Here is a 27,597-nt window from a genome sequence, read left to right as displayed (position 1 = left end):
AAGAATCAAGAAATAGATTCGCCAACTTCTCATTGAATACACTATTGGCGAATCCCGGCGAATCCCGGCGAATCCCAATGAAAAATCCTATTGACAAAGCCCGGCGATTTACAGCGGATAACATATGGCGAATTGTCCTTCGGCGAATATAGCTCATTGAATAGGGTGATTCGCTTTTGGAGCTCCAAAAATCGCCGACACACGAAAAAATCACAGATTCGCCATAAAACTTGGCGAATCTGCCTCATTGAATACCGCCCAATGAGTCCGTCTGGAAGAGTAGTTTCTGTGCATCCCCTTTTTGAATTTTGAACTGAGCTGCAGCCCCCCTCAGGAGCCTACTTTGACCATGAGTAATAGGATACCCCCCTAAAGGTGTGTATACACTTTAACATACTTTTAAATGATATGTACAAGAGCAATATAATTAATGATATTATTGTGCATATTGTGTAGTATCTACACACTATATTGTTAATGGGCCGTTAAGGACCCTCTTGTTGTCTGAACTACAAGATGACGTCCTGGTGACGTCACTGAACTATATTGTTAGCGATACCATTCCGTTTGTATGCACCATATCGTTTTCTCGGGAGCTCCAACAACATCGTTAACAATATCACTCGTTGAGCATATCGTATAGTGTGTACCCAGCTTTAGTGTTTTGCTAACCTGTATTATCCAGCTTGGAAACAAATTGTAAATTGCTTTTTTTAAATAGAACCACTTGCTTGCTGCTAACCCGTTCGACGGCAGGTGTTCTGTAGATTTATTTCTAGTTTATTAATTTTTTTTTTTATTCTAATACAGTTTATTTTTTTCCTTATCCTTTTATCCAGTCCTGGGTGGATGAATTTCTAACTTGGGATCCATCAGAATTTGATAATGTAACTGTACTGACAATTCCCTCAAAACGCGTGTGGGTGCCAGATATTGTGGTCATTGAATTGTAAGTATTATCTATTCTGGTTAAGCATCAGTATTTGGTAACTCTTGTGAATTAATATTGCATCACTGGTAAGTGATCTACTTCAGTCAAACATACAGATGGAATGCTTGCTCGGCTCTCGCCAGTACATCCCCGGTGGTGAGAGCCAGCGGAAAGGGACTCCACCAGACTGGAACGCACGTGCGTCTCACACGCATCCCAGTCTCTTAGCGGCTGGGCAGCGGGACCCTGCCCATCGCCGCTTCAGGCAGATAGGCAGGGTTAGAGTGGGGTGTCCGGGCGTCGTGGGGACTGACGATCATGGAGGGGGAGTCGGTGTACGGCGGCAGGGAGCTTGTTGCAACGAAGTGCACGAGCGGCTCATGCGCGCACCCCCTGGCAATGGAATCGCCAGCCCCCGGCTGAATTACCTGGGCTTCATCTGTACATTAAATAGAAAATCCAGCAAAAATCCAGACCCCCCTCCACTTATTTGAAATAATGCCTTAATGTGTCCAAATGTAGAAAAAATTGTAGAAATGGAGATCACTTTAGAATAAATATAAAAATATGGTTCTAGCAATAATTTAGGTAAATGAGTAAAATATGGTTTAATAGAATACTGGTTTGCTACAGTAATGAAATAATCTCATTTTTAAAAATTATACAGTCACATAACAGAACCACTAAAAAATATTAAGGAGCACACCAGAGCTGATGCCATTGAGATACATTTTTGTGTATGAAAGATTTTTCCTACTGTACATACATTTTGTTTGAAGAAGATGATAGAGGACAATACGAATTTCATTTTGGATACTTGTGATTGTTGTGCTGAAAAGCTCTTTTATTAGCTGCCCTGGGAACCTCAGGCTCAAGTCGATTACAGAACCACAGGTATGTTATATTTAAAATTCATGTTTAAGTGATAGAACTCCTTCCATGTTGTGGGTGGAGCCTATATAATGGCATAAGGGGAGAATGATGCATCAAACAGCTATCATTTACCAAGCACATTCTATAGCAAATGAATGAGTACTATTGTAGACCCCTCCACTGTCCACTTTAGAATGTTTGATAGATCACCCCTCCCTTTCTAGACCACTAACTACATTTTAATTGTTTTTCAGTGTGGATACTGATAAGTCCCCAGAGATTGGTTATTATGTCTACGTTAATAATATGGGCCGAATATTCAACAACAAACCAATGCAAATAGCATCAGCCTGTAGCCTTGACATGTACTACTTTCCCTTTGATCATCAGAACTGCTCCATCACTTTCGCAAGCTGGTCTCACAAAAGTATGTTTGTCACTTTTCACTTTTTTTCCTATTAATAAAACACAAAGTTGTGAATATATGGGCTAAAGTTGTGACAATTAATATCCGTAGTCCAGTATCCCATCATTTTTTTAAATGGGAATGGGGAGGTTGTGGGAAAATAATCATACCATGGGGCCTTGGGTAATACTTTCCTAATATATTAACTGATTTACATTTCTCTTTTCTAGTTCAGGATATTAATGTAACCTTCTGGAACAATGCGGATGAGAAAAGTAATTTCCAGACTGTGTACAAGAATGAGGGAGAGTGGGAGCTCGTTCGGATAATTCCGAGCTACGGAGTGTTCCAGGATAATGACAACAGCTATGGAGAGTCAAAGTTCTTTGTAAGTTTGTGGGACTGTGTTTGGGGCGCAGGGCTCTTTGGGCTGCTGTTGCTGGGCTGCTCCATGGCATCATATCGTATACTTTCAATCACCCATTTAGTTTGTTTAATATATATGTAGCACCCTTCACATTTATTATTACTTCTTACCTACTGTAGGTAAGTCCTATCACATATAATTTCCCCTATCCCTTTTACTATCACTTTAATTTCACACTAATGTGATGCCATGGGGTGGTTCTGCTGGGCTGACCTGGGGGGCCCTGTGCCCTGGACCTGTCCCAGAGTAGTGTTAGGGACTTGTCCTATTGAGGTAACCTGGACGCGGTGGACAAGCCGATACTAATGGCCATTACTATGCTAATAACCTCAAATGCAATATAGCAAGATATTAACCCCTTCATGACAGAGCCAGTTTTTGCCTTCCTGACAGAGCCCTTTTTTTCAAATCTGGCATGTATCACTTAAGTGGGGATAACTTTTTTTTGCTTTTACTTATCCCAGTGATTTTGAGATTGTTTTCTCGTGACACATTGTACTTAAAGTTAGTGGTAAATTTTCGTCGATACAGTCTGTGTTTTTTTGTGAAAAATACCAAAATGTCGTAAAAAAATGGAAAATTTTGCGATTTGCAAAATGTTAAATTTTCTGCTTGTGAGACAAATAATCTTACCACTCAAAATAGTGAATAACTAACATAGACCATATGTCTACTTTATGTTGCCATCATTATTTCAACCTCATTTTCATTTTTTTGGACACTAGGAGGCTTCAAATATGAATAGCAAATTCTCAAATTTTCAAGAAAATTTCAAACTCTGATTTTTTTAGGGACCAGGTCAGTTATGATGTGACTTTGAGTGACTTGTATGTGAGACAACCCCATAAATGATGCCATTTCAAAAACTGCACCCCTCACAGTATTCAAAACAGCATTTTGGAAGTTTGTTAACCCTTTAGGTGTTTCACAGGAATTAAAAGAAAGTGTAGGTGAAATTTCCAAATTTCATTTTTTTTGCAGATTTGCAATTTTAATACATTTTTCTAAGGAACACAGTAGATTTTACTAGAGAAATGTGACTAAAAATTGATTCCCCCAATTCTTTGGTTTTCATAAATATCCTATATGTGGCCCTAGTGTGCACGGTGACCAAACCACAGGCTTCATAATAGAAGGAGCACCTACTTGATTTTGGAGCCTCCTTTTTATGAGATTATTTTTTAGGCACCATGTAGGTTTCTAGGCACCATAAGATGCTAAAAGTTAGGTACCCCCCCACAAGTGACCCCATTTTGCAAACTACACCCTTCAGGGAATTCATCTAGGGGTATAGTGTACATTTCAAACCCCCAGGGGTTTCACCAATTGTGGTACAACTGGGCAGTGAAAATGAAAAAAATTAATTTTTCATTTTCACAGCTCAGTTGTATCAAAATTGGTGAAACCCCGGGGGGTTTGAAATGTACACTATACCCCTTGATGAATTCCCTGAAGGGTGTAGTTTGCAAAATGGGGTCACTTGTGGGGGGGTTCCACTGTATGGGTGTTTCGGGGGTCATTCAACCAGAATCTGTGCTGCAAAATCCAAAAATCACTCCTTCCCTTCTGAGTCCTGCCATGCACCCAACTGGTATTTTTTGGTCACACGTGAGGCATTGCCGTACTCGGGAGAAATTGGGGCACAGATTTTGGGGTGCTTTGTCTCCTTCATTCCTTGTGAAAATGAAAAATTTTGAGCCAGATCTGCATTTTTGTGTAAAAAAATGTAATTTTTTACAGCATGATGAGGGCAGCGCTGCGTGCGCACCGGGGGAGCCGGGGGAGCTGCTGCTGCTGCTGCCGGGTGAGTGCCCGGCGGGTGGGAGGGGGGTGCTGCCGCTCGGTGGTGATCGGTGCTGCACCGATCACCACCGTTTTCTGTGTTACCGAGCGGCTTAGCCGCCGGTAACACAGGAAACGCTGTGATTGACTGTTCAGATTTGAACAGCCAATCACAGCGATCGCCGACCGGGGGGGGCACCCCTGCCCCCCCTGGGCGACGAGGGGGGATGTCTGCTGTCAGGGACAGCAGACATCACCTAACTGTCACTGCGTCTCTAGACGCAGTGACAGTTAGAAGTCATGACGTATATATACGTCAACGGTCGGGAAGTACTTCCCGACCATGACGTATATATACGTCAAATGTCGTGAAGGGGTTAAAAGGTCTAGCATATATATTTAGTGTGCACCTGCAAACTCCTCCTCCTGCTTGCTGTTCTTTGTAAGTTACTTACCAGCTGCCCACACATTTTAGGGTCAGACTTATACATATATATATATATCTATATATATATATATATATATATATATATATAGATATATATATATACAGTGGTCGAAGTGGAAATTTTGAAGTGGGGGTATGGAAATTTTGAAGTGGGGGTATGGAAAAGTAAAGAGTGAATATAGTGCGCACCTTCGGACACCCCCCTGTCCATCAACGTCCCCTGCCAGACTGCCCCGTTGTACAGGGGTATTACAAAAGCACAATATGCGCTGCTGAGTGATCAGAGAGCATCCTGAGGGGGAAAAAAAAGGTTTTTTTTTTATCTTCAGATTAAAGTGGCGGTATGGCATACCCCCGTATACCGCCCCACTTCGACCACTGTATATATATATATATATATATATATATAACAGTGATAATTCTGGCCCTCACTGCATACAAGGATGATTGGTTCTGGTGCCTTCCGAGGGACTAGCCTAATGCTCAGCATGCAGGGGTCCTTAGTATAGTCGGGATGCGGCGGCACTCAGTCGCAAAGAAACATAGGTACAGCCTTTAAGACGCCAACGTTTCAATATTTAATCATATTTTTGACGGCTGCCCTGACGAAAATATGATTAAATATTGAAACGTTGGCGTCTTAAAGGCTGTACCTATGTTTCTTTGCAACTGAGTGCCGCTGCATCCCGAATATATATATATATATATATATATATATATATAGATATAGATATACTGATCTGCTCTAGTAATATTGTCATCTGATGACATATATACAGATGTCATTTGTGGAAGAAGAACAATGGGCCTTATTCTAGTTGACTCTGACAAAATCCTTCTTAGATGGACAAAACCATGTGCACTGCAGGTGGGGCAGATGTAACATGTGCAGGGAGAATTAGATTTGGGTGAGTTATTTTGTTTCTATGCAGGGTAAATAATGACTGCTTTATTTTTACACTGCAATATAGATCTCACTTTGAAGTAAAACCCCACCCAAATCTAACTCTCTCTGCACAAGTAACATCTGCCCCACCTGCAGTGCACATGGTTTTGTCCATCTAAGAAGGATTTTGTCAGAAAGAGTCAACTAGAATAAGGCGCAAAGTTTTAAAGGAATATAATAAATATTGCTGCCTATACTACTACATTTTCTTCTCCTTTTTCTTCTTCTTCTTCTTCTTCTTCTTCTTCTTCTTCTTCTTCTTCTTCTCCTTTTTTTTCTTCTCCTTTTTCTTCTTCTTCTTCTCCTTTTTCTTCTTCTCCTTCTTCTTCTCCTTTGTTCATTAGCAACACCAGCCAAGGAAAAAATGAATATACTGGTTCATGTGGAAGAAGCACATTAGCGATGTTCTACAGTGGCATCCAGATAAATTAAGTTTCCTGATTGCTTTATGGCTGTGAAAGGTGTTTTCCTTTATAGCCCCAAACAATAAGTTGCAAAAGACAGACTGTGTTCTTCCCCATAAATATTTTAGCACCTCCAACGGTTCTCAACAAATAAAAAGAACTATCACAATATTCAAGATAGAGCAATTGTGACACAGCAACAGCAATACTATACCTCCATTTATTTGACTCTGAAATTACATCAAAATAAAGGCCTACTAGTTATTATAATTTATGGATCAGGTGCAGTTTCATTCTGGAGTCACAACAAAAAAGGAACCCACAGCCTGGGGTGGACTATTACGTATAATATTTGGGCCACATTCTGTTTAATTATAAAGATTGTATGTTCATGAAACACTATACATACTTTGTAATTATGCATAGTCTTACAAAGTCTTACAAAGTCTTACAAAATCAACTCCCTGTTACACCACATACACTCACAGTAACCACCATACAATAAGGAGAACATCCTAGTGACTGCCATATAATATTTCAATGTTATGGAGCACCATTTAACCGGGAGATCATCTTTGTATCTGCAATAAAATACAAAGATAATACAATTATAAAATGATTTATGATCAAACATTCCCACACAACCTCTTTAACTAACTCCCTCATTGATAATTATTTAAATTCACAATCACAAACCCCCTTTTATTACTTTCCTTAGTTTCACCAAAATAGTCAATTTCTTATTAATTATCCTATACATTCTCATAATCAAACTTAACTAACCCTTAAATAATTCAAATATTTTTAGGTACACTACTTCTATACTCTTTAAATTATTCCAAATTCAGTGTCCAATAGACATATCTAATAAGGGCTTCCATTATACACTTAAAATATATACCCCAATTTTCAAAATGACAGCCCTCAGTTATACCCATCCCTCCCTATGGGTCACTTAACTGATATGCTTTCTCTTTATTTTGGTGCCACAAGGCATTACCCCTTTAAAGATTCCCACCACCTTAGTACATCTGACCCTCTGTCTGAAATATATGGCAGAGCCATGACCATGTGACTGAGATACAGATTTTAATGTTTCTGAACCTAGTTAACATGTCAACAATGGATTGGGTACTTTCTTAATAAAAATATGGTTACAAAACTTCTAAAGTTTTTGTATAGCAGTAGACAACATGCAGAGACATGCCATGATAAAATTGGAAAATATTAAAGGGCAATCATTTGTTTGATTGTAAATCAAAATCCATGTTTCTAAACTAGCTGACACTTCCATCCCATCATGGATTATATTGTATCTTCAGCTACTTTGCTAGCAGTTGGCACAATTTATTTACTTATGGTACAGCTTACGATCACAGTGGCCTGAGTGCCCTTATTGGCCCATGTGATCATACCTCTTGTACAGGATGGAATGGAGTGGCAGCTACAATACCCATCTTTTATCATTAAAGAGTCACAACAAATCTGGCCAAAAGGATAGGGCAGGCAAAGATGCAATGTTTGCAGAAGAATTTGGATATGGTCATTATCGACAACAGCCAGTATTTTTGATACCCAGGTGTGGAGGGAAAATAGATTAGTGTGCCAAGCACAGTGAAACATCATGCCTGAAGCCGATTCGCGGGGACTTGGTGCACTTTGACAGTGTCCATGTCAACTATGTTGACATTCGGGTAACAAATTTAAAGAAGTATTGTTGACCGTTTGACTATTGAGCTTGCCAATGTAGACCTGATACTTGTGTTGACCTTCAAAGCCTGTTGACCTTGGCCAGTGCTATTTTTGTAGGAAAATAGGTTCAGGAACTGTGGGCGGGGGCAGAAAGTGGGCGGTGATGTGGGAGGAGTTACATAAGGGGCGGGGCATTACAGTAAAAAAAAAAAAAAAACCATATAATTCCTCCCAACAGTGGCAGTTACCTAACAATCCCCAGCAGCAAAGTGGATAATAACCCCAAAAAACAGGGGTGTAGCCTCACTGCAAGGGGCACAGCATTGCAGGAAAAGACTACTTTATACCGCGGTTTTGCAACCTGCACGCCGAGAATTGGCCCATTATACATATGCCACACACCGTAACGCTTATTATACATATGCCACACAAAGAGATTCCCATTATACATATGCCACTCACCGTAATGCCCATTATACATATGCCACGCACCGTGATGCCCATTATACATATGCCACACACCGTAACGCTTATTATACATATGCCACACAAAGAGATTCCCATTATACATATGCCACACACCATAATGCTCCATTATACATATGCCACTCACCGTAATGCCCATTATACATATGCCATGCACCGTGATGCTAATTATACATATGCCACACACCGTAACGCTTATTATACATATGCCACACAAAGAGATTCCCATTATACATATGCCACACACCATAATGCTCCATTATACATATGCCACTCACCGTAATGCCCATTATACATATGCCACGCACCGTGATGCCCATTATACATATGCCACACACCGTAACGCTTATTATACATATGCCACACAAAGAGATTCCCATTATACATATGCCACACACCATAATGCTCCATTATACATATGCCACTCACCGTAATGCCCATTATACATATGCCACGCACCGTGATGCCCATTATACATATGCCACACACCGTGATGCCCATTATACATATGCCACACACCATGATGCCCATTATACATATGCCACACACCATGATGCCCATTATACATATGCCACACACCGTGATGCCCATTATACATATGCCACACAATAGTATCCCAAATCAATTTATGCCACACTAGTGCCCCTAAGATTACACCACACAGTAGCAACTATTTTTCACGTTACACCACAGGCTATTGCCCCTTATTGCCACATTAAACAAATTACGACACACAACAGTAATGACCCTTACATTATGCTATATAAAAATGCCCCTTTTAACACATTATGACACAATTTCCTTTATGCCTTATGTCTCACACAGTAATGCCCTTAACACATTATGCCACATCTGGCACCGGTTGTTATCCACTGTGGCCACTCCTTTCTGTGGGAGTGACAGAACACAAAGGGGCCATGACAACACAAGAGGGGTATCTGAAAGAGGGACAGAACACAGAAGCACGGCAGTGGTGGGACAGAGTGACAGAACACAGATTGGGGGGTGTCTGACAGAACACAGAAGGTGGGGCAACAGAAAACAAAGGGGGGTGTCACACAGTGACATAACATAGTGGGGTGAAAGAGTGCCAGAACACAGAGGGGGGTGTTATAGAGTGACAGAACTTGGGGGGGATGGTGGGTGACAGAACGCAGAGGGAGGGTGTAATAGAGTGACAGAACATGGGGGATGGGGGGTGACAGAACACAGAGGGAGGGTGACAGAGTGACTGAACACAAAGTGGCAGGGGTTGAGAGTGACAGAACACAGGGTGAGACTGACAGAACACATAAGAGTGACTGAACACGGAGTGGCAGGGCTTGAGAGCGACAGAAAACAGAATGATAGAACACAGAGAGGGTGACAGAACACAGGGGGTGACAGAGGGACAGTGACCTCCCCCACCCAGTGACCTGAACTGTTGCACTCAGAGAAGTGATCTCCTGCTTGGGATGCTGGCCCCGGCGCTGCCTCTCTGTCCATGGTAGTCGTGATGCTTGTTGCATAGGGAAGAAGAGAGAGCATTTTCTCTTGTGCGCCTATCACTGCAGCTGTCAGGAATCTTGGGGCTTTAAGCCAGAGGCAGCCACCGAGCGACACAGCTTGGTGGTCCACAGCAGCAATATGAGGCTCTGCATCCGGAGTGTAATGGGGAAGAGCTGTAACCTCCAGTGTGTCAGGTGGGGCGGTGGCGCTGTGTTCATGAAGCCTTGCTGCCTGCTTTGCCAGCCCTGCTCCCGTCTCCCAGCAGTGCAGGAGAGAGACGTGTTGCTACAGTATGTAAAATACATATCTCCCGCTGGACCGCTAGCCAATAGGCGCTCGCGGTCCAGCAGCCACCAGTTGATTGGCTGCTGGACCGCAAGCACCCATTGGCTATCGGTCCAGCGTGAGAGGTGAATGTTACATTACAGTAGCAGCACGTCTCTCTCCGTAAATAATTAGCGGGCAGGGGAGCAGGGACTGGGAGCAGGGAGGAGTGAGAAGCGGGCAGGCGATGCCGGGCGGCCTGGAGCAGGTTCCGGAACGCCGTTCCTGATGACGTCATTTTTTATGTGAGCTTCAGGAAAGGCGTTCCGGCTGAAAAATAGCCCTGACCTTGGCCATGTGGACCTGTTTTAGGTGTTGACCTATTTTAGGTGTCAATCTTAAGTGGTTGACCCAATGCATGTTGACCTAAATTTGGTCGGTCCGAAGACCCATACCTGATAGATTCTGCTGTTGAAGCATGTTGTTGTACTTACTTCAGGCAAGAAAATCTTAAAAAACAACCTTGATACATCTAGATGCTGGTTCCCAATTTTCAGAGTCAACTGGTACAGTCATACACCAACATGTACCGACAATTGATTTCAGTCAGGAGCAGGGTATCAAAAATGTTTAGTGTGTTGAATACTCCTGTATCCATGAAGAAAACATATGGTGCCTCCTAAGGGGTAGTAGTGGTGGTCGGCTGGTTGAACTTCACTAAGCAGCTGCTAGATAGGGGTAGTCAATCCCCTAGAGAACAAGGCAAAAAAAAAGTGTGGAAGAGCAGCGCTGAGGGCGGGATTCTCTAAAATCCGCAGCCCTCTTCGCCGGCCACCGCATTTCTAATGACCGCATATTCTCTAAAATATGCGGTCATTAACGCAAGGGACAGCTCTTGCGGTAAGAGCTGTCCCTTGCGATGCGGCGCCGTTGCTGGACTTCCGGGTCTATGACCCGGGAGTCCGTCTGCGCATGCGCAGACCGACGCTCCGGCCGCGGGGCATGCTGGGAGGGATCCGTGACGGATCCCTCACACACCGCTGCGGTAAGAAGCCCATAGGCTTCTGCAGGGAACCGCCAGCTTTTGCTGGCGATTCCCTCCGCAGCGGTGACACTGCGGAGGAGGTTTAGAGAATACAGAAATGCGGTAAAAACCCCGATAACGGGGTTTTTACCGCATTTCTTTAATAGAGAATCTCGCCCTCTATGTGTTAAAAAATATATATAAAATATATATATATATATAAGACAATGGAACCCAACCGCGCCTCACAAAAGGGGAGGCAGCACCTCTGAGGGGCCCCCTGTTAGACAGGACCCAAAGGTTTTAGAGATGAAAGAAGGAGGTTTCAGGGTGCGCCAATTTCATTTACATATATATATATACAACAAATCTGTTGATCAACGATATAAAAGTCCAGATGGTGTTTGTAAAAAGATTTATTCAGGAATCTTCCAAAATGATGACAGAGGCCCAACGCGTTTCGTCAATAGCTTGACTTCATCAGGGGCAATGGAAGTGGTACAAAACAATTTCACACTGTAAAATTATAATAAAATTGCATCAATTTTACATAAAATTCATAAAAAAATTATTTTTTTTAAAAAGGAGAGGAGAGAAATTGGAGAACATGATGATAGAGGACATGATATGGAGAGGAAGATAATAGAGAAAAATACTTGAGACCATGGATATGAAAGAATATCTTAGTGAACAAATTCATTAATATAACACCAAATTTAGTGAGTTACAAACTTTGCCCAACCATTTGGTAAAGATAAACAGTGTTATCAAGATGAAAAAACCAATAGTGAGTATTTCACACAAAATTTTACCAGAGCCCCTGGGTGGTATAAAATATATCATACCTATTGATTTTTAGTTTTTTAGAGAAACAGCAGAAATTTGCTTGCGGGAGATGGTACTTGAAGAGGCTTAAGCTGGTATCTAAAATAAAGTGATTTTTACATAATGTGGAATTTTGCCTATAGTCATAGTCCACCAAAATAATTTAATATAACATACCGCTGAGGATCAGCAGAAGCAGTAGAATAAGGTGTAGTAGCAGTCCATTGATGTCAAAAAAGTTTTTTAGGGGAATAGATGAATAACCCCAGTATTTAACAACAGATCAATCTAAAAAGAGGAGATAACAACTAGTTCATACATAATTTACAGCATATGTGGCAATGATCAGACCTGAGCGAAGGTGAACAGTACTTACTAGAGCAGTGTGTAACCAGAAGTGAACTCCTTGAGATCCAAACACTGAATGAGCTAACAAGGGAGGGAGATGTCTTAAATAGGGGAAAGCCTCTTACATCACTTCCTGTTCATAATGTAGTATAGGAATCAAGTATGCATAGAAAGCGCTATATTAGCTGCACTGGAATAGATTGGGGATAAAGAACGCTAGTGTGCCCTTAAGAGGGGTGAAAATAAACTATTAAAAGTGGTCAGGAACACCACTAAAAGCCTAATTGACGCTGTGGAACGCATGGCTCCGGCGTCATGCGTTCCAAATCGTGGCCATCTTGTTTCCCTGTATATAGGAAACCGCGCCTCCTAATCTAAAGTGCCGATGAGGCGGGGAGTGGATGTTAAGACAGATGGGGCGTTCACCTACTAAGGGCGGAGCGTTCTCTGCAAGTACAAAGAACGTTAGTAGGACTATGGAACGCATGGCTATTACGTCATGCGTTTCAACTGGGGGCCATTTTATTCCCTATATTATGAAACAGGGCAATACTAATTGAATAGATGTGAAAACTGATGCAGCGTCCACCCTATAGGGGCAGGGCGCATTCCAATAGTAAATATAGCATTAGATAGATTGTGGAACGCACGGCTATTACATCATGCGTTTCAAATAGGGGCCATCTTGATATCAAATATTATAGAACAAGCGCCCCTCTTGCTGAAATATATACAGAGTGGCTGTCAAAATTAAGGTTAAAATAGGTCAATCACTCTAAGTGGTGGGGCAAAATGACATAAAGTAAATGTATTTTTTCAATAACCTATAGCCCTAGTATTATTATATATTAGGTATAAGTGTCAAAAAGGAAGATAGATAGGAAAGTATAGAAAAATGGACACTATAATGGTCTACAGATTAATGTAAACAGTGTCTGTGTATATTAATGTCAAGGGAATAGATCCTATATTCCAAAGCTAATAATATCCGTATGGGACTATGATACATTAAGTGTCATAAGGGGAAGGGCCTATAATTCACAGCTAAACTAATAATTATTAAGTGGACACTATGGACACTATAATGGTCTACAGATTAATGTAAACAGTGTCTGTGTATATTAATGTCAAGGGAATAGATCCTATATTCCAAAGCTAATAATATCCGTATGGGACTATGATACATTAAGTGTCATAAGGGGAAGGGCCTATAATTCACAGCTAAACTAATAATTATTAAGTGGACACTATAGTGGTCTATAAAAAACTATAAGTGTAAAAACCCATATAAAAAGCAGTGTCAAATGAATATATCATATAATTAGACTATAGGGGTATAAATAAGATGAGAAAAGAACCTAAACAATTAAAGCTATACTGGTGCGACAGATTAAGTGTCATATAAACTAATACGAATAAATTTCTAATCAGAACAAAAATAGAGTGATATCGGCAAGAAAAAAAAAAAAAAAAAGGGGGGGGGAAATGCATGAGGGGGGGGGGGGGGGGGGTATCTATATCTAATAGCATCCAATGGGATAATAGGTGTAACTAATGGGTGTACACCTTGCAAGTATGATCACTGTCACATTTACAAATTAATATTTAATCATGACAAGGCTATTCTAATGATCAACTAATAATCGATCCTGCCTCATGACATATTTACATATTATAACAAAAAGCCCATTATTCACTGCAAGTGAAAAGGCAGATAAAGTACTAATTAGACAATTGAACATACATAATAGCTGGTGAAATCACAGAAAGAATAAGACAGAAATTATATCTAAAAGGGGTAGTAGAAAGTAGATGCACGAATATGTAGGACTGACTTAAAAGTGGATAAATTTAAATGAAAATAAGGGTTTAAATGGATAAATAATGGAATCTCAAAGAAAGGCTACGATATCTACCCCTTCATTTAAACCTCTTGGGGTTAATGAGTTCATGGTATATATCCAAAAGCTTTCTTTTTTAATAAGTTCTTTATCTCTGTTTCCTCCTCTGGGATTAGCCAGTACTCGTTCAAGGATGGTGAACTTGAAGTTGTCTTTGGTTACAATCGAGTTGTGTTTCTCGGTATAATGTCTAGGTACACTATGTATCTTCACCTTGTTCTTAATGTTTCTGATGTGCTCCTGGATACGAATCTTGGTTTGCCTGATGGTCTTACCAATGTAGTTTAGATTGCAGCTACAAGTGATCATGTAAACCACATGATCAGAGTTGCATGTGACTGCCTCTTTAATGTTATATTTTCTGCCATTAACAAAAGTGTGACTGAATGGATTCTTATCTAAATATTGGCAACAAATACATTTGTTGCATGGGGTGACTCCGGGTTTCTTGATTAGAAAGTTGGAATTTTCAACCGTGGAAGTGGTTATAGATTTCAGTTTACTTGGTGCAAGAATCCATCCATTTACACCCTTATTTTCATTTAAATTTATCCACTTTTAAGTCAGTCCTACATATTTGTGCATCTACTTTCTACTACCCCTTTTAGATATCATTTCTGTCTTATTCTTTCTGTGATTTCACCAGCTATTATGTATGTTCAATTGTCTAATTTATATTAGTACTTTATCTGCCTTTTCACTTGCAGTGAATAATGGGCTTTTTGTTATAATATGTAAATATGTCATGAGGCAGGATCGATTATTAGTTGATCATTAGAATAGCCTTGTCATGATTAAATATTAATTTGTAAATGTGACAGTGATCATACTTGCAAGGTGTACACCCATTAGTTACACCTATTATCCCATTGGATGCTATTAGATATAGATACCCCCCCCCCCCCCCCCCCTCATGCATTTCCCCCCCCTTTTTTTTTTTTTTTTTCTTGCCGATATCACTCTATTTTTGTTCTGATTAGAAATTTATTCGTATTAGTTTATATGACACTTAATCTGTCGCACCAGTATAGCTTTAATTGTTTAGGTTCTTTTCTCATCTTATTTATACCCCTATAGTCTAATTATATGATATATTCATTTGACACTGCTTTTTATATGGGTTTTTACACTTATAGTTTTTTATAGACCACTATAGTGTCCACTTAATAATTATTAGTTTAGCTGTGAATTATAGGCCCTTCCCCTTATGACACTTAATGTATCATAGTCCCATACGGATATTATTAGCTTTGGAATATAGGATCTATTCCCTTGACATTAATATACACAGACACTGTTTACATTAATCTGTAGACCATTATAGTGTCCATTTTTCTATACTTTCCTATCTATCTTCCTTTTTGACACTTATACCTAATATATAATAATACTAGGGCTATAGGTTATTGAAAAAATACATTTACTTTATGTCATTTTGCCCCACCACTTATAGTGATTGACCTATTTTAACCTTAATTTTGACAGCCACTCTGTATATATTTCAGCAAGAGGGGCGCTTGTTCTATAATATTTGATATCAAGATGGCCCCTATTTGAAACGCATGATGTAATAGCCGTGCGTTCCACAATCTATCTAATGCTATATTTACTATTGGAATGCGCCCCGCCCCTATAGGGTGGACGCTGCATCAGTTTTCACATCTATCCAATTAGTATTGCCCTGTTTCATAACATAGGGATTAAATTGGCCCCCAGTTGAAACGCATGACGTAATAGCCATGCGTTCCATAGTCCTACTAACGTTCTTTGTACTTGCAGAGAACGCTCCGCCCTTAGTAGGTGAACGCCCCATCTGTCTTAACATCCACTCCCCGCCTCATCGGCACTTTAGATTAGGAGGCGCGGTTTCCTATATACAGGGAAACAAGATGGCCACGATTTGGCCATGACGCCGGAGCCATGCGTTCCACAGCGTCAATTAGGCTTTTAGTGGTGTTCCTGACCACTTTTAATAGTTTATTTTCACCCCTCTTAAGGGCACACTAGCGTTCTTTATCCCCAATCTATTCCAGTGCAGCTAATATAGCGCTTTCTATGCATACTTGATTCCTATACTACATTATGAACAGGAAGTGATGTAAGAGGCTTTCCCCTATTTAAGACATCTCCCTTCCTTGTTAGCTCATTCAGTGTTTGGATCTCAAGGAGTTCACTTCTGGTTACACACTGCTCTAGTAAGTACTGTTCACCTTCGCTCAGGTCTGATCATTGCCACATATGCTGTAAATTATGTATGAACTAGTTGTTATCTCCTCTTTTTAGATTGATCTGTTGTTAAATACTGGGGTTATTCATCTATTCCCCTAAAAAACTTTTTTGACATCAATGGACTGCTACTACACCTTATTCTACTGCTTCTGCTGATCCTCAGCGGTATGTTATATTAAATTATTTTGGTGGACTATGACTATAGGCAAAATTCCACATTATGTAAAAATCACTTTATTTTAGATACCAGCTTAAGCCTCTTCAAGTACCATCTCCCGCAAGCAAATTTCTGCTGTTTCTCTAAAAAACTAAAAATCAATAGGTATGATATATTTTATACCACCCAGGGGCTCTGGTAAAATTTTGTGTGAAATGCTCACTATTGGTTTTTTCATCTTGATAACACTGTTTATCTTTACCAAATGGTTGGGCAAAGTTTGTAACTCACTAAATTTGGTGTTATATTAATGAATTTGTTCACTAAGATATTCTTTCATATCCATGGTCTCAAGTATTTTTCTCTATTATCTTCCTCTCCATATCATGTCCTCTATCATCATGTTCTCCAATTTCTCTCCTCTCCTTTTTTAAAAAAATATTTTTTTTATGAATTTTATGTAAAATTGATGCAATTTTATTATAATTTTACAGTGTGAAATTGTTTTGTACCACTTCCATTGCCCCTGATGAAGTCAAGCTATTGACGAAACGCGTTGGGCCTCTGTCATCATTTTGGAAGATTCCTGATTAAATCTTTTTACAAATACCATCTGGACTTTTATATCGTTGATCAACAGATTTGTTGTATATATATATATGTAAATGAAATTGGCGCACCCTGAAACCTCCTTCTTTCATATATATATATATATAAACAAATTGGACTAGTTTTACTGATAAAGAAACATTTGGTACTCTTTACCTAGAAGGGCGCCCATCGCGGCCATCGCGGGCATCGCATGCACTAAAAAATCGCATGCGATGCGACCGACACAATGCCCCCGATTTCCCATAGGGAACAATGTTAAATGTCCCAATTGACCCGATTTTCCTGTTCAATGTCTCAATTGACCCGATTTTTAAATAGGAAACAATGTTAAATGGCCCACAGAGGCCAAATAGGCACCCTGAAGTGTGAAATGGCCCCCACAATTGTTAACGCCACCCCACGATCAACGTCACCCCGAAGCGTGGCGAGCGCAGCGAGCCCGCGAGGGGTGTCGGTACGCATCCTACGACCTTTTCATACCCCCACTATCCACGTCGGCGTGGAGTTGAGAATAGAAAGTGTGGCGAGCGCAGCGAGCCACCGAGCCCGAAGCGTGGCGAGCACAGCGTGCCCCGCGATGGGACGCGGACACCTTCACAGGTATACGCGTCCCCTCGCGGGCTTCACAGCTGTCCGCGTCCCCACGCGGGGCTCGCTGCGTGGTGTAGGGGTTAGATGTCAAAACCTCCTGAGCTGTGGTTGGCAAGAAGAATATAGAGCTGTTTCTGATAGGTACAAATAAGGCAAAAGTCCAGGAAATAGATACCAGGATGCTGTGGATAAATAAACTTCTGATGTGTTTTACCGTGTCAAATGGCTTTATTAAAGGATGATGTCAGGTTGCCACCAGAAGGGTTTATATACTAGATGAGGAAGTGGTAATTGGTCACATGACACATAATAACCAGTCCAATTATAATAAAAACAATTTTCTAAAATGAGGAGGAGGCAGAATGTATTTTATAGATAGCGCATACTTAAGTAATGGTGTGAAATTCCATCATTTACATATTGCTGATTAGATATCATTGGTGGGTAGTGGTCATGTGCCTTAGCTTGGGCACTCCTGAATCCACGGCCCAGGCTTTGGAGGATTGGGAAATTGTGACAATCCTTTATTATTGTATGAGGGCCTTACAGTAAGTCTCCATTTCAGAATTCCACTCACCACTGTAGTATTCCATGTTGGACATTTTTTATCAGTTTTCATTTATTTTTCCATTTTCCTTTTCTGACAGATAATAATGCGAAGACGGCCTGTCTTTTACATCGTGACTCTATTACTGCCCAGTATGTTTCTGATGTTCCTGGATATAATTGGATTTTACCTTCCCCCAGAAAGTGGGGAGAGAGTATCTTTCAAGATCACCCTCCTTCTGGGCTATTCGGTTTTCCTCCTCATTGTATCAGACCACACACCGGCGACTGGAACCCCGCTAATAAGTGAGAATGTTTAATGTGATTATGATAATATTGATGATGAAGACAATGGTTTAATACAGTATAAGTAACAAGTGGGCATCATAAAAAAAAAAAAAACACACAACAATAGCATATGCATCAAGTTTGCACCAGGCAAATTTCATGTACTAAAGGTGCCCATACACGGTGCGATGATCGCACCCGTTATGGGCTGGATCACATTGCATCAGAACGCATGTGTTTTGCATGCGATTTATGTGTGATGCGATGCAATCAGAAGGCAGTACAAAAAGTATGTGCAACACATACTTTTTGTACTGTGCAATGAGATGCCGTCGGGAGCGCTCATTGCATCGCACCGCATGGTGCAAAGCACCGTGTATGGGCACCTTTAGACTTATGTTTTTAATAATTTTTTGGGTTTGCAAACACGCTTATAATAATATTCATAATTACTGTAGGCCAGTGAATCCCAAACTTTTTTAAATTACATCATCCTAGAGTATGAGTATTATTTTTAATGGCGCTCCTAGACCAAACGTTTTTTTTATTGAGAAATTCATAAAAACAAAATATTAAATTGTGTATAGAGGTTATACTTAGGGTCAGATATAATGGGGGACATTTACCAAAATGGATTCGTAGACAAAAGGTGTATTTGTAGGGAGAAATACACCTTTTTTTTACGAATTTGTATTTTCGGGATTTACAATCCCGAAAATACAACAATTCGTATTCCTAAAGATGGAACATTCGTATTTACAAATACGAATGTCTACACCATCGATAGCATACGACCGAAATCACCATTAAAAAGAATGGTGGTTCCTGATGTACTAAGCAGCCGTACTGATAATACGGCTGCTAAGTGGTGTAAAACACCCACGCAAATACGACAGGAAAATACACCTTGCTTTCCCTGTCGTATTTGCCTTTAGCCTGCACGGATCAGTCAGATCCGTGCAGGCTTTAGTGTAAAAAAATTGGCTGGTTTGGCCTGGGGCTGATTCTTAAAATACGGGGGACCCCTAGTCATTTTGTCCCCCGTATTTTGGGAACCAGCTCCGGACCTGGAGCCTGGGGCTGGTTGTTAAAAATCGGGGAACCCCTATTTGTCGGGTTCCCTGATTTTTAATTACCGGCCCCGGCTCCTTCAGCCTGGTGCTGGTTACAGCTGTGGGGGGGACCCCACGCTGTTTTTTTTTATTATTTATTTATTTTTCTATTTTTTTTACACCTTGCAGCCTGCACGGATCTGACTGACTGATCCGTGCAGACTGCCAGAAACATTCGTATTAGCGGCAGTATATATGGCCAGCTAATATGAATGGTTACACCATCGGAGGGTTACAAAGCAGTCGTATCTGACTGCTTTGTACATTCCCCTCCGGAACACGACTTTGCATACGACTGAAACAGTCGTATGCAGTCGTAGGGGAAATACCAATACGAAAAACTAGGTTTTTCATATTGGTAAATTTCCCCCAATATGTGGTGCAGGAGATGATTTGCTTCTATTTATCCACATTTTTTTTAGGATTGGACAATACAAATAGTGGTTTTACCTATTAAATTGACTATAAATTATTTGAATTGGTCCTGGACCACCAACCCAGGGCACCTCTGTAAGTATCCCGAGGCACCCCAGGTGTCTACAGCACACAGTTTGGAAACCACTGTAAGACCTAAAGGGTGAGATTTAATGGAATGCAAATTCTTTTTTTTTTGCATGTTTTTCCAAACTCGCCAACTTAATGAGATGCAAATTAATAATCACATTTATGTCGCAAATTCGCACATTCTGAACTGGCGATTTTTGGTCACATTTTAATTTGCATACAGGTGTTTTCCCATTATAAAGTATACTACGCGTAAATTTAATGAATGCAATTTTGGGATAACGCTACTAAAAATCGCAAAAAAAATACCAGGATCTGACAGGTGAATTTGACAGAACCATGTACAGATCATTGAGATCTGTGCATGGTTCTGTCTTATAAAATTTGTAAAAGTTGAAATAAAAAAAAAATGGAGTGGGGTCCCCCCTCCTGACACCTTTTACATAAGGTTCCCCGGCCATACCATGCACATCGTGGCTGGTCAGCCCTGGATGGGGTACCTGTGGGAGTGGGGACCCCCAATAAAGGGGTCCCCCCCAAGCTTTACCCATCCACAACTGAAGCCCGGGGCCGTCCCCAGTGTCCCTGGCCGGTGGACACTGGGCTGATATAGTACGTGTAAAATAAAAATTTTAAAAATTGCTTTTTACAGGTGTAATACAATCCCAGCAGGCCTCCCCCACATGCTAGGACTTGGCGAACCACAAGTCATAGCATTAATGGGCCCCTTTGGACATGTATTCCACCTGTAAAAATAATGTTTAAAAAAAAAACACAGACACAGAACAAAGTTAAACAAATAATGAAGTGAGCACCAATTAGTGTTTGAGTAGATAGCGTCATTGTGTGTATTCTAATATTTTTTGTAGGTAATAACTACTTTTCCCACGCAAATGATTAGAATCAACCCACAGAGACATCTCTCGATTTTCACTTACAGCCAACATAATAGGTTGTCTTTGATCAACAGAAAACACCTTCTTCTAACTAAAACTGCCATATTGACAATAATATGTTAGTACCAATGATTGTACAGTGCACTTGTACCCCCCCCCCCCTTCTGTTTTGTATGAATCTTGTCAAGGTAGCACCCCTCATTACAGTCGGGGTGTGCAGTCTAGAGCCCCGTTTCCTATTTCTGATTCTGAGTTGCACATGCATGGTGATTTTGTGCATACAGAGCATGTGCAGATCTAAAGTTATGCATCTTTGTGGACAGTATGTCTGTCTTTAGGACTGGTGCAGGTTCAGACACTGTACTAAAGATGAGATGAGATTTTGTTTGATACATGTACGAACCCTATGGGCGGGATGTATTAAAATACATCGCCGCCTTTCGCCGCCTGCCCACCGCGATGCCAGCGCATATGTACTAACATATGCGGCTGGCATCGTGGTGTGATGACGGAGACCACCCGCGATACCTGTACTGTGGTGTGCGGGGGGTCTCCGTCATCTGCCTGCCGCCTGCCTCTCCCCTCACGCTGGGGACAGCTAAGCAGGCTGTCCCCGGCGCCTCCTCCTCCTCCCCCCTACAGACCCTCATTGAAGAACATCTGGCTGCTTTACTAGGGGGAAGAAGGGCTTACCTTCCGGGTCCAGGAGGACCTGGACTAAGGTAAGCCAGAGGGGGGGGGGGGGGGGGGGGCGGCGAGGTGGCGGGTTTGCGGCGGAGGTGGGTATAGGGTATCGCCACTCAAAGGTGGCGATACAATACAATGCGGTATGGTGGCGGCAGGGTTTCAATACATAGGAAAATGCAGTAAAACGGGGGGTTTTACCGCATTTTTCCCTTAGTACATCCCACCCTATATGAATTAAACTGATACCTGCTTTAGCTTAGATGCTGATGTCATTAAACTCCACCCCATTAGAGGTAAATAGTGTGGTTTGTGGCTTTACGGAGAAGGGTGGAGCTAAAATGATGCCAATTTAAGCAATCTGCATACATTTTTGCCCTGCCCCCTCCCCTGAACTTCTTTGAATGCAGGCATTTAACTCTGTGATGGAGGGCAATAATGAGCTGCAGTCAGGAGGTCCAGGGGCCCAAGGAAGATGCGGGACACTTGCCCACTTTTCCAGGGGCCGGGAGGCAGACTAATTTTTAGTAGCCTCACAGCCATTCCCAGGAGGCTAGGCAAGTGTTTATTGCGAATGTATCTAAATAAGATCTCTGCTTTGCTATTATCATGCAGGATGTAGTTTCATTTGCAGGGCTATTATAATGTGCTAAGGGGATTTGTTTGTGCTTTGAAATATGATATTTAAGTCCTTATAAGAATAGTTATCTTAAGATTTTCTCAATATTTTTTCTAGGTCTGTATTTCATATTGTGTATGGTTCTGCTTGTAATCAACGTGCTGGAGAGCATTTTTATAGTTCGAATAATCCATCAGAAAAATCTTCATCCAGAGGTTCCACAGTGGGTGAAGACCTTGGTACTGAAGAAGATGGCCACCTGGCTTTGCATAAAGGAAGGAGTTCTGATTGAAAAATCAAGCAATATGTCTAAGAATATGGAGAGCTGTAGTACTGGTATGTCTGAGAATATGGAGAGCTGTAGTACTGGTATGTGAGAATATGGAGAGCTGCAGTACTGGTATTTCTGAGAATATGGAGAGCTGTAGTACCAGTATGTCTGAGAATATGGAGAACTGTAGTACTGGTATGTCTGAGAATATGGAGAGCTGTAGTACCGGTATGTCTGAGAATATGGAGAGCTGTAGTACCGGTATGTCAGAGAATATGGAGAGCTGTAGTACTGGTATGTCTGAGAATATGGAGGGCTGTAGTACCGGTATGTCTGAGAATATGGAGAGCTGTAGTACCGGTATGTCTGAGAATATGGAGAGCTGTAGTACCGGTATGTCTGAGAATATGGAGAGCTGTATTACTGGTATGTCTGAGAATATAGAGAGCTGTAGTACCGGTAAATCTAAGAATATGAAGATCTGTAGTACTGGTATGTCTGAGAATATGGAGAACTGTAGTACTGGTATGTCTGAGAATATGGAGAGCTGTAGTACCGGTATGTCTGAGAATATGGAGAGCTGTAGTACCGGTAAATCTAAGAATATGGAGAGCTGTAGTACCAGTATGTCTGAGAATATGGAGAGCTGTAGTACCTGTATTTCTGAGAATATGGAGAGCTGTAGTACTGGTATGTCTGAGAAGATGGAGAGTGATAGCAATGGTATGTCTGAGAATATGGAGAGCTGTAGTAATGGTATGTCTGAGAATATGGAGAGCTGTAGTACTGGTATGTCTGGGAATATGGAGAGTTGTAGTACCCTGTCCCCCTGGGTGTAGGCATGAGCAGCGGTTGTATTGTATTTGCGACTGTGGTATGTGTGTGTGTCTGTGTGGGGGTGGGGGGGATTACAGTGGCAGCAATAGTGGCAGTGCATACACAGGGCCGGTGTGAACTGTCCCAGCACCCTAGGCAAATCTTCAAGCACCCGCCTGCCTGCCCATCGCCAACCGCAATACCCCCCCCCACCCCACCCCACCCCCCCGTCGCGGGACACACTTCTCTCCGCCGCCCCCTCTCACCTCAACATAGCTGGGGAGTGGGACTCCCACCCCCGGCTTTCTTCAGAGGCTGCTGAAGTCGGCACTTCTCGTCACGTCGGGCAGGCGGGTGTAAGCTTACCAGCAAGGGTGGGGGGAATGATGGGAAAATCACTTCAACGAGCGGGCTCCACGGGGGGGGGGGGGGGGGGAATGATCGGCAGGGCAGGGCGGGCGGGTGTAATATTGTAAGCTCACCTGTTCTGGTACTTAACAGCTGCTTTAGTTTCACTTTCTGCTCTCCTCAGGCGTGAGCGCTGCTGCAGCTCAGTACCGCCCTCCAGTGGCCGGCGCCCTCGGCAAATGCCTGAGTCTGCCTAGTGGTGGCGCCGGCCCTGTGCATACACAGCACATACTCAGTGTATCTTTTGTGAAATATACCACAGGAAGGCTGCACAATGAGTATTATCACTCATTGATAAATGAGCTCCCACTGTAGATGTGGCTTATCTAGACTTAAGTAAGGCTTTTGACACTGTCCCACATCGCAGATTGTTAAATAAATTTGAAAGCTTGGGATTGATTTCTGAGATGGTTGAATTGATAAGATCTTGGTTGCAGGACAGAAAACAGAGAGTTGTAGTAAATAGAGTGCAGTCACAGTAATTAATTTACATTTTTCAACATTAAACCACATTTTCCACCTTTCTTGTTTAATTTAGTCGCATTGTAGAGTATCCTCATCCTCTACTGAGTTAATTTCCTTACACAATTTTGTGTTGTCCACATTCTCATTGCTAGGGTGTGTTACACATGCTTGTTGATATGGGGGTTGATATGGGGAGTTGCATGTTTATTGCTAGGAGGGGGTTACATGCTCGTTGCTTGGGGGAGCTGCATGTTTATTGCTAGGAGGGGGGTTACATGCTTGTTGCTTGGGGGAGTTATATGCTCATTGACAGGGGGTAACATGCTCATTGCCAGGGGAGAGGTATACGCTCTTTGCCAGGGGGAGTTATATGCGCATTGCCAGGGGAAAGTTAAATGCTCATTACCAAGGGGATGTACATGCTCGTTTCCCATTCTAACAGTGCATCCTCTCTCCTCCTGGTGCTTGAGCGCTACTGGAGCCACCGCCCTACACCTCTGTCCATAACACACCAATAACATGCCGAGACACTCCTATAACATGCCCCTAACACCACCATAACAAGCCCTTGTACTCCCATAACAGGCATATAAGACAGAACATCTTTATGAGAGTGATTAACCACCTCCCTGTCATTGCCCATGTGTGGTCACTAAATTTTCAACATACAGATGGAGCAGCTCTCATTAGACCCTATTCAACCCCAATCACCCCTGTGCACCATCTCCCTCAATGGTGCACGAGACACTCGCACGCCCCATTCTGATTGAACCTTTTACCGCCGTCTCCCTGCCGCTCCCCTGTCTCACCCATAGCCCCCACTTGCTCTGCCCGTCTCACTGAAGTGGACATAGGCAGGGAATTTACTCCCCGTCGCCTTGCTGACGGGACGCACGAGCGTGTGAGACGCTCATCTGTCCATGTCAGATGCAGCGCCTCTCCGCCAGCCTGCAGCAGCTCAGGGAATTCCCTGCGCTGGCTGAGAGGTGCATCATCTGTTTCAGGGACGTGCGGTGAGGATAATGGCTGAGGAGTCCCTGTCAAGTACCAGACCCAGATTTGCACACAATATATAAGCCCTGCAGTACATGCCGGCATTATACACATGTGCAGCAGTATACACTGCTGGAGATTTGCTGATTTTTGATAAGAGATGTGCAGAACAGGCAGCAAGGTGAGGCGCTGCCTCCCCTGCCATAGACTTTTTAATTCAGAGTTTTGACCATAAAAATTATTAGAACTTGAGAAATAATGGGCCTCATTCAGACCTACTCACTAGGCAGCGTATACTTGCCGCCTAGCGAGCTGGTAAGTGCCACCCCGCTGAATGCCCCCCCCCCACGCCACCCACATCCCTTGGGTAACATGCGAGGGGATGTGTCCAAGAACACATCCCCTCGAATGCGGCTGAAGGGCTGAGGCATCATTTGATGATCGCCGACCAATTCGATCTCTCCCTAGTATGAACGTCATATGACGTCAGCCGTCCACTCCCAGCAGGCATCAGCCCGCCTGCATTACCAGGCGAACACCCAGAATTTTTATGAGGACGCCCATAAAACACTGCTGCCGCTCCATGACCGCCCCCGCCCTCCCTTAACGCCTTAAATAAAATAAAGCAAAAATCAGCCATTTTACACTTGTTAAGAACCTCCAGCACTTTGCCTATGACCCCTAACATCCTACTACAGTATATGGTCTTGCTATCTCAGTTGATACTTTTGGCGGTTCAGGACAATTGCCCCACTTCTCCCAGATTACTACTCATAGACAAATTGCACGATAAAGCCATACTTCCTGTGATTCGCCATTTCTAACTGAATGCTGCATTTATCGGGTGAGCACATTTTTGCAGTGAGCGATGACCGGGAGGGTTATGATGCAAGTTCACTTTTCCAAACTCTCTTCTAATTGAATTGACCCCCTGTATGTTTCTTCTGGCTTTATGATCATTAAGCCCTGCATCCCCAATCATTTTTAGAGTCTCTTGTATTTCAGGTTCTCTAGCAGATAGAAATATTTGAGTACAAATGATCATGGCAGCAAGCCCTAGAAGGAGGCCAAGCCCACTCACTACTTACAGAGAAAATGTCTGATGGGCTGACAGGGTTATGGCAAATATTGTCTAAGTTGACAGTCACCAAAAGGTTAACGAACACAATGTTGACAGACAAAGGAAAAGGTCAACACATGAAAATGTCGGCATTTGTTTTTCAGGTTTTATTGGTGTCAATGTCGGCACCTGAACCACAAACTCCCCATTACTGTAAAACGTCACCCCTGCATGGCGTGCTTCGCTCACCATGTTTTCACCAAGTGCCAAGCTCCACTTCTGCTGTGCCACTTAGTCCACAAGGATTAAAGAGTATGAGGAAGACAAAAAAAAATTCAAAAAGACTCATGTTGACCATTGCCACGATGAGCTTTTGACTTTGTGCATATTGACCATATGGTGACAACCTAGTGACAGTTGACCTAGACCCTGTCGATACTATCAGGCAGAGTGGCCCCGCTACAGAGCTTCTCTGCTTTACAACCAATACATTTATACTAATGGCTGTTTTCTCTCTACAGTGATGAATTGCAGTAATGAAAATGTAAAGGATTACAACAGCCAACTGGTAGTAACAAAGGAATCTGAACTACTGTTTTGTATCTTAAAAGAGATTGGGTCCATCCGAGATTGTCTGAATGACAATGATGAGCAACGGATTACAAATGAGTGGCTTCAGGTTGGCTACATTGTTGACAAATGTCTTTTCCGAGCATACATTGTAGCCTTCTCCGTGTATGCAGTTGTCATCACCACTATTTGGTTCCAACACACTCAAGTCTGAGATTTTTTATAACTATTGATCGATATCTTAGGACAAACAGGAACAGAGATGAGAAAAATATTGTACCTGCTCTGCTCCATTGGCCTAATTCAGTAAAGAACCTTAAACAATGCAAATGCAGGAGGAGGTGCATACCACCCCCTACCTGCATACAACCCCCTGCCTGCATACAGCCCCCTGCCTGCACACAGCCCCCTGCCTGGACACCACCCCCTGCCTGCACACCACCCCTGCCTGCATACCACCCCATGACTGAATACCACCCCCTGCCTGCACACCACCCCCTGCCTGCACACCACCCCCTGTCTGCACACCAC

General features: G+C 42.2%; 1 protein-coding gene across 1 annotated transcript; it reads left to right on the top strand.

Moving 5' to 3' along the window:
• The first annotated feature begins 349 nt into the window (after positions 1-349).
• LOC146041622 (5-hydroxytryptamine receptor 3A-like) lies at positions 350-27,522 on the top strand. Its single transcript, XM_083161559.1, has 8 exons — positions 350-353; positions 457-569; positions 840-949; positions 2,059-2,231; positions 2,441-2,598; positions 18,482-18,686; positions 22,601-22,819; positions 27,018-27,522. The coding sequence occupies exons 1-8, from the start codon at positions 350-352 to the stop codon at positions 27,278-27,280; spliced, it is 1,245 nt and encodes a 414-aa protein (XP_083017685.1). The 3' UTR covers positions 27,281-27,522.
• Positions 27,523-27,597: the final 75 nt, after the last annotated feature.

This window comes from Crinia signifera, chromosome 19 (assembly GCF_055691185.1).
Source record: "Crinia signifera chromosome 19, ASM5569118v1, whole genome shotgun sequence".
Classification (NCBI taxonomy): domain Eukaryota; kingdom Metazoa; phylum Chordata; class Amphibia; order Anura; family Myobatrachidae; genus Crinia; species Crinia signifera.
The sequence above is the reverse complement of the archived record's forward strand: the minus strand, read 5'-3'. Positions and strand labels throughout refer to the sequence as shown.

Bases quoted from the DNA above. Each gene is read 5' to 3' on its own strand.
- LOC146041622 (XM_083161559.1), top strand. The intron at 2,232-2,440 runs GTATGTTTGTCA...TCTCTTTTCTAG, and splicing joins CGCAAGCTGGTCTCACAAAA to TTCAGGATATTAATGTAACC. The intron at 22,820-27,017 runs GTATGTCTGAGA...TTCTCTCTACAG, and splicing joins TATGGAGAGCTGTAGTACTG to TGATGAATTGCAGTAATGAA.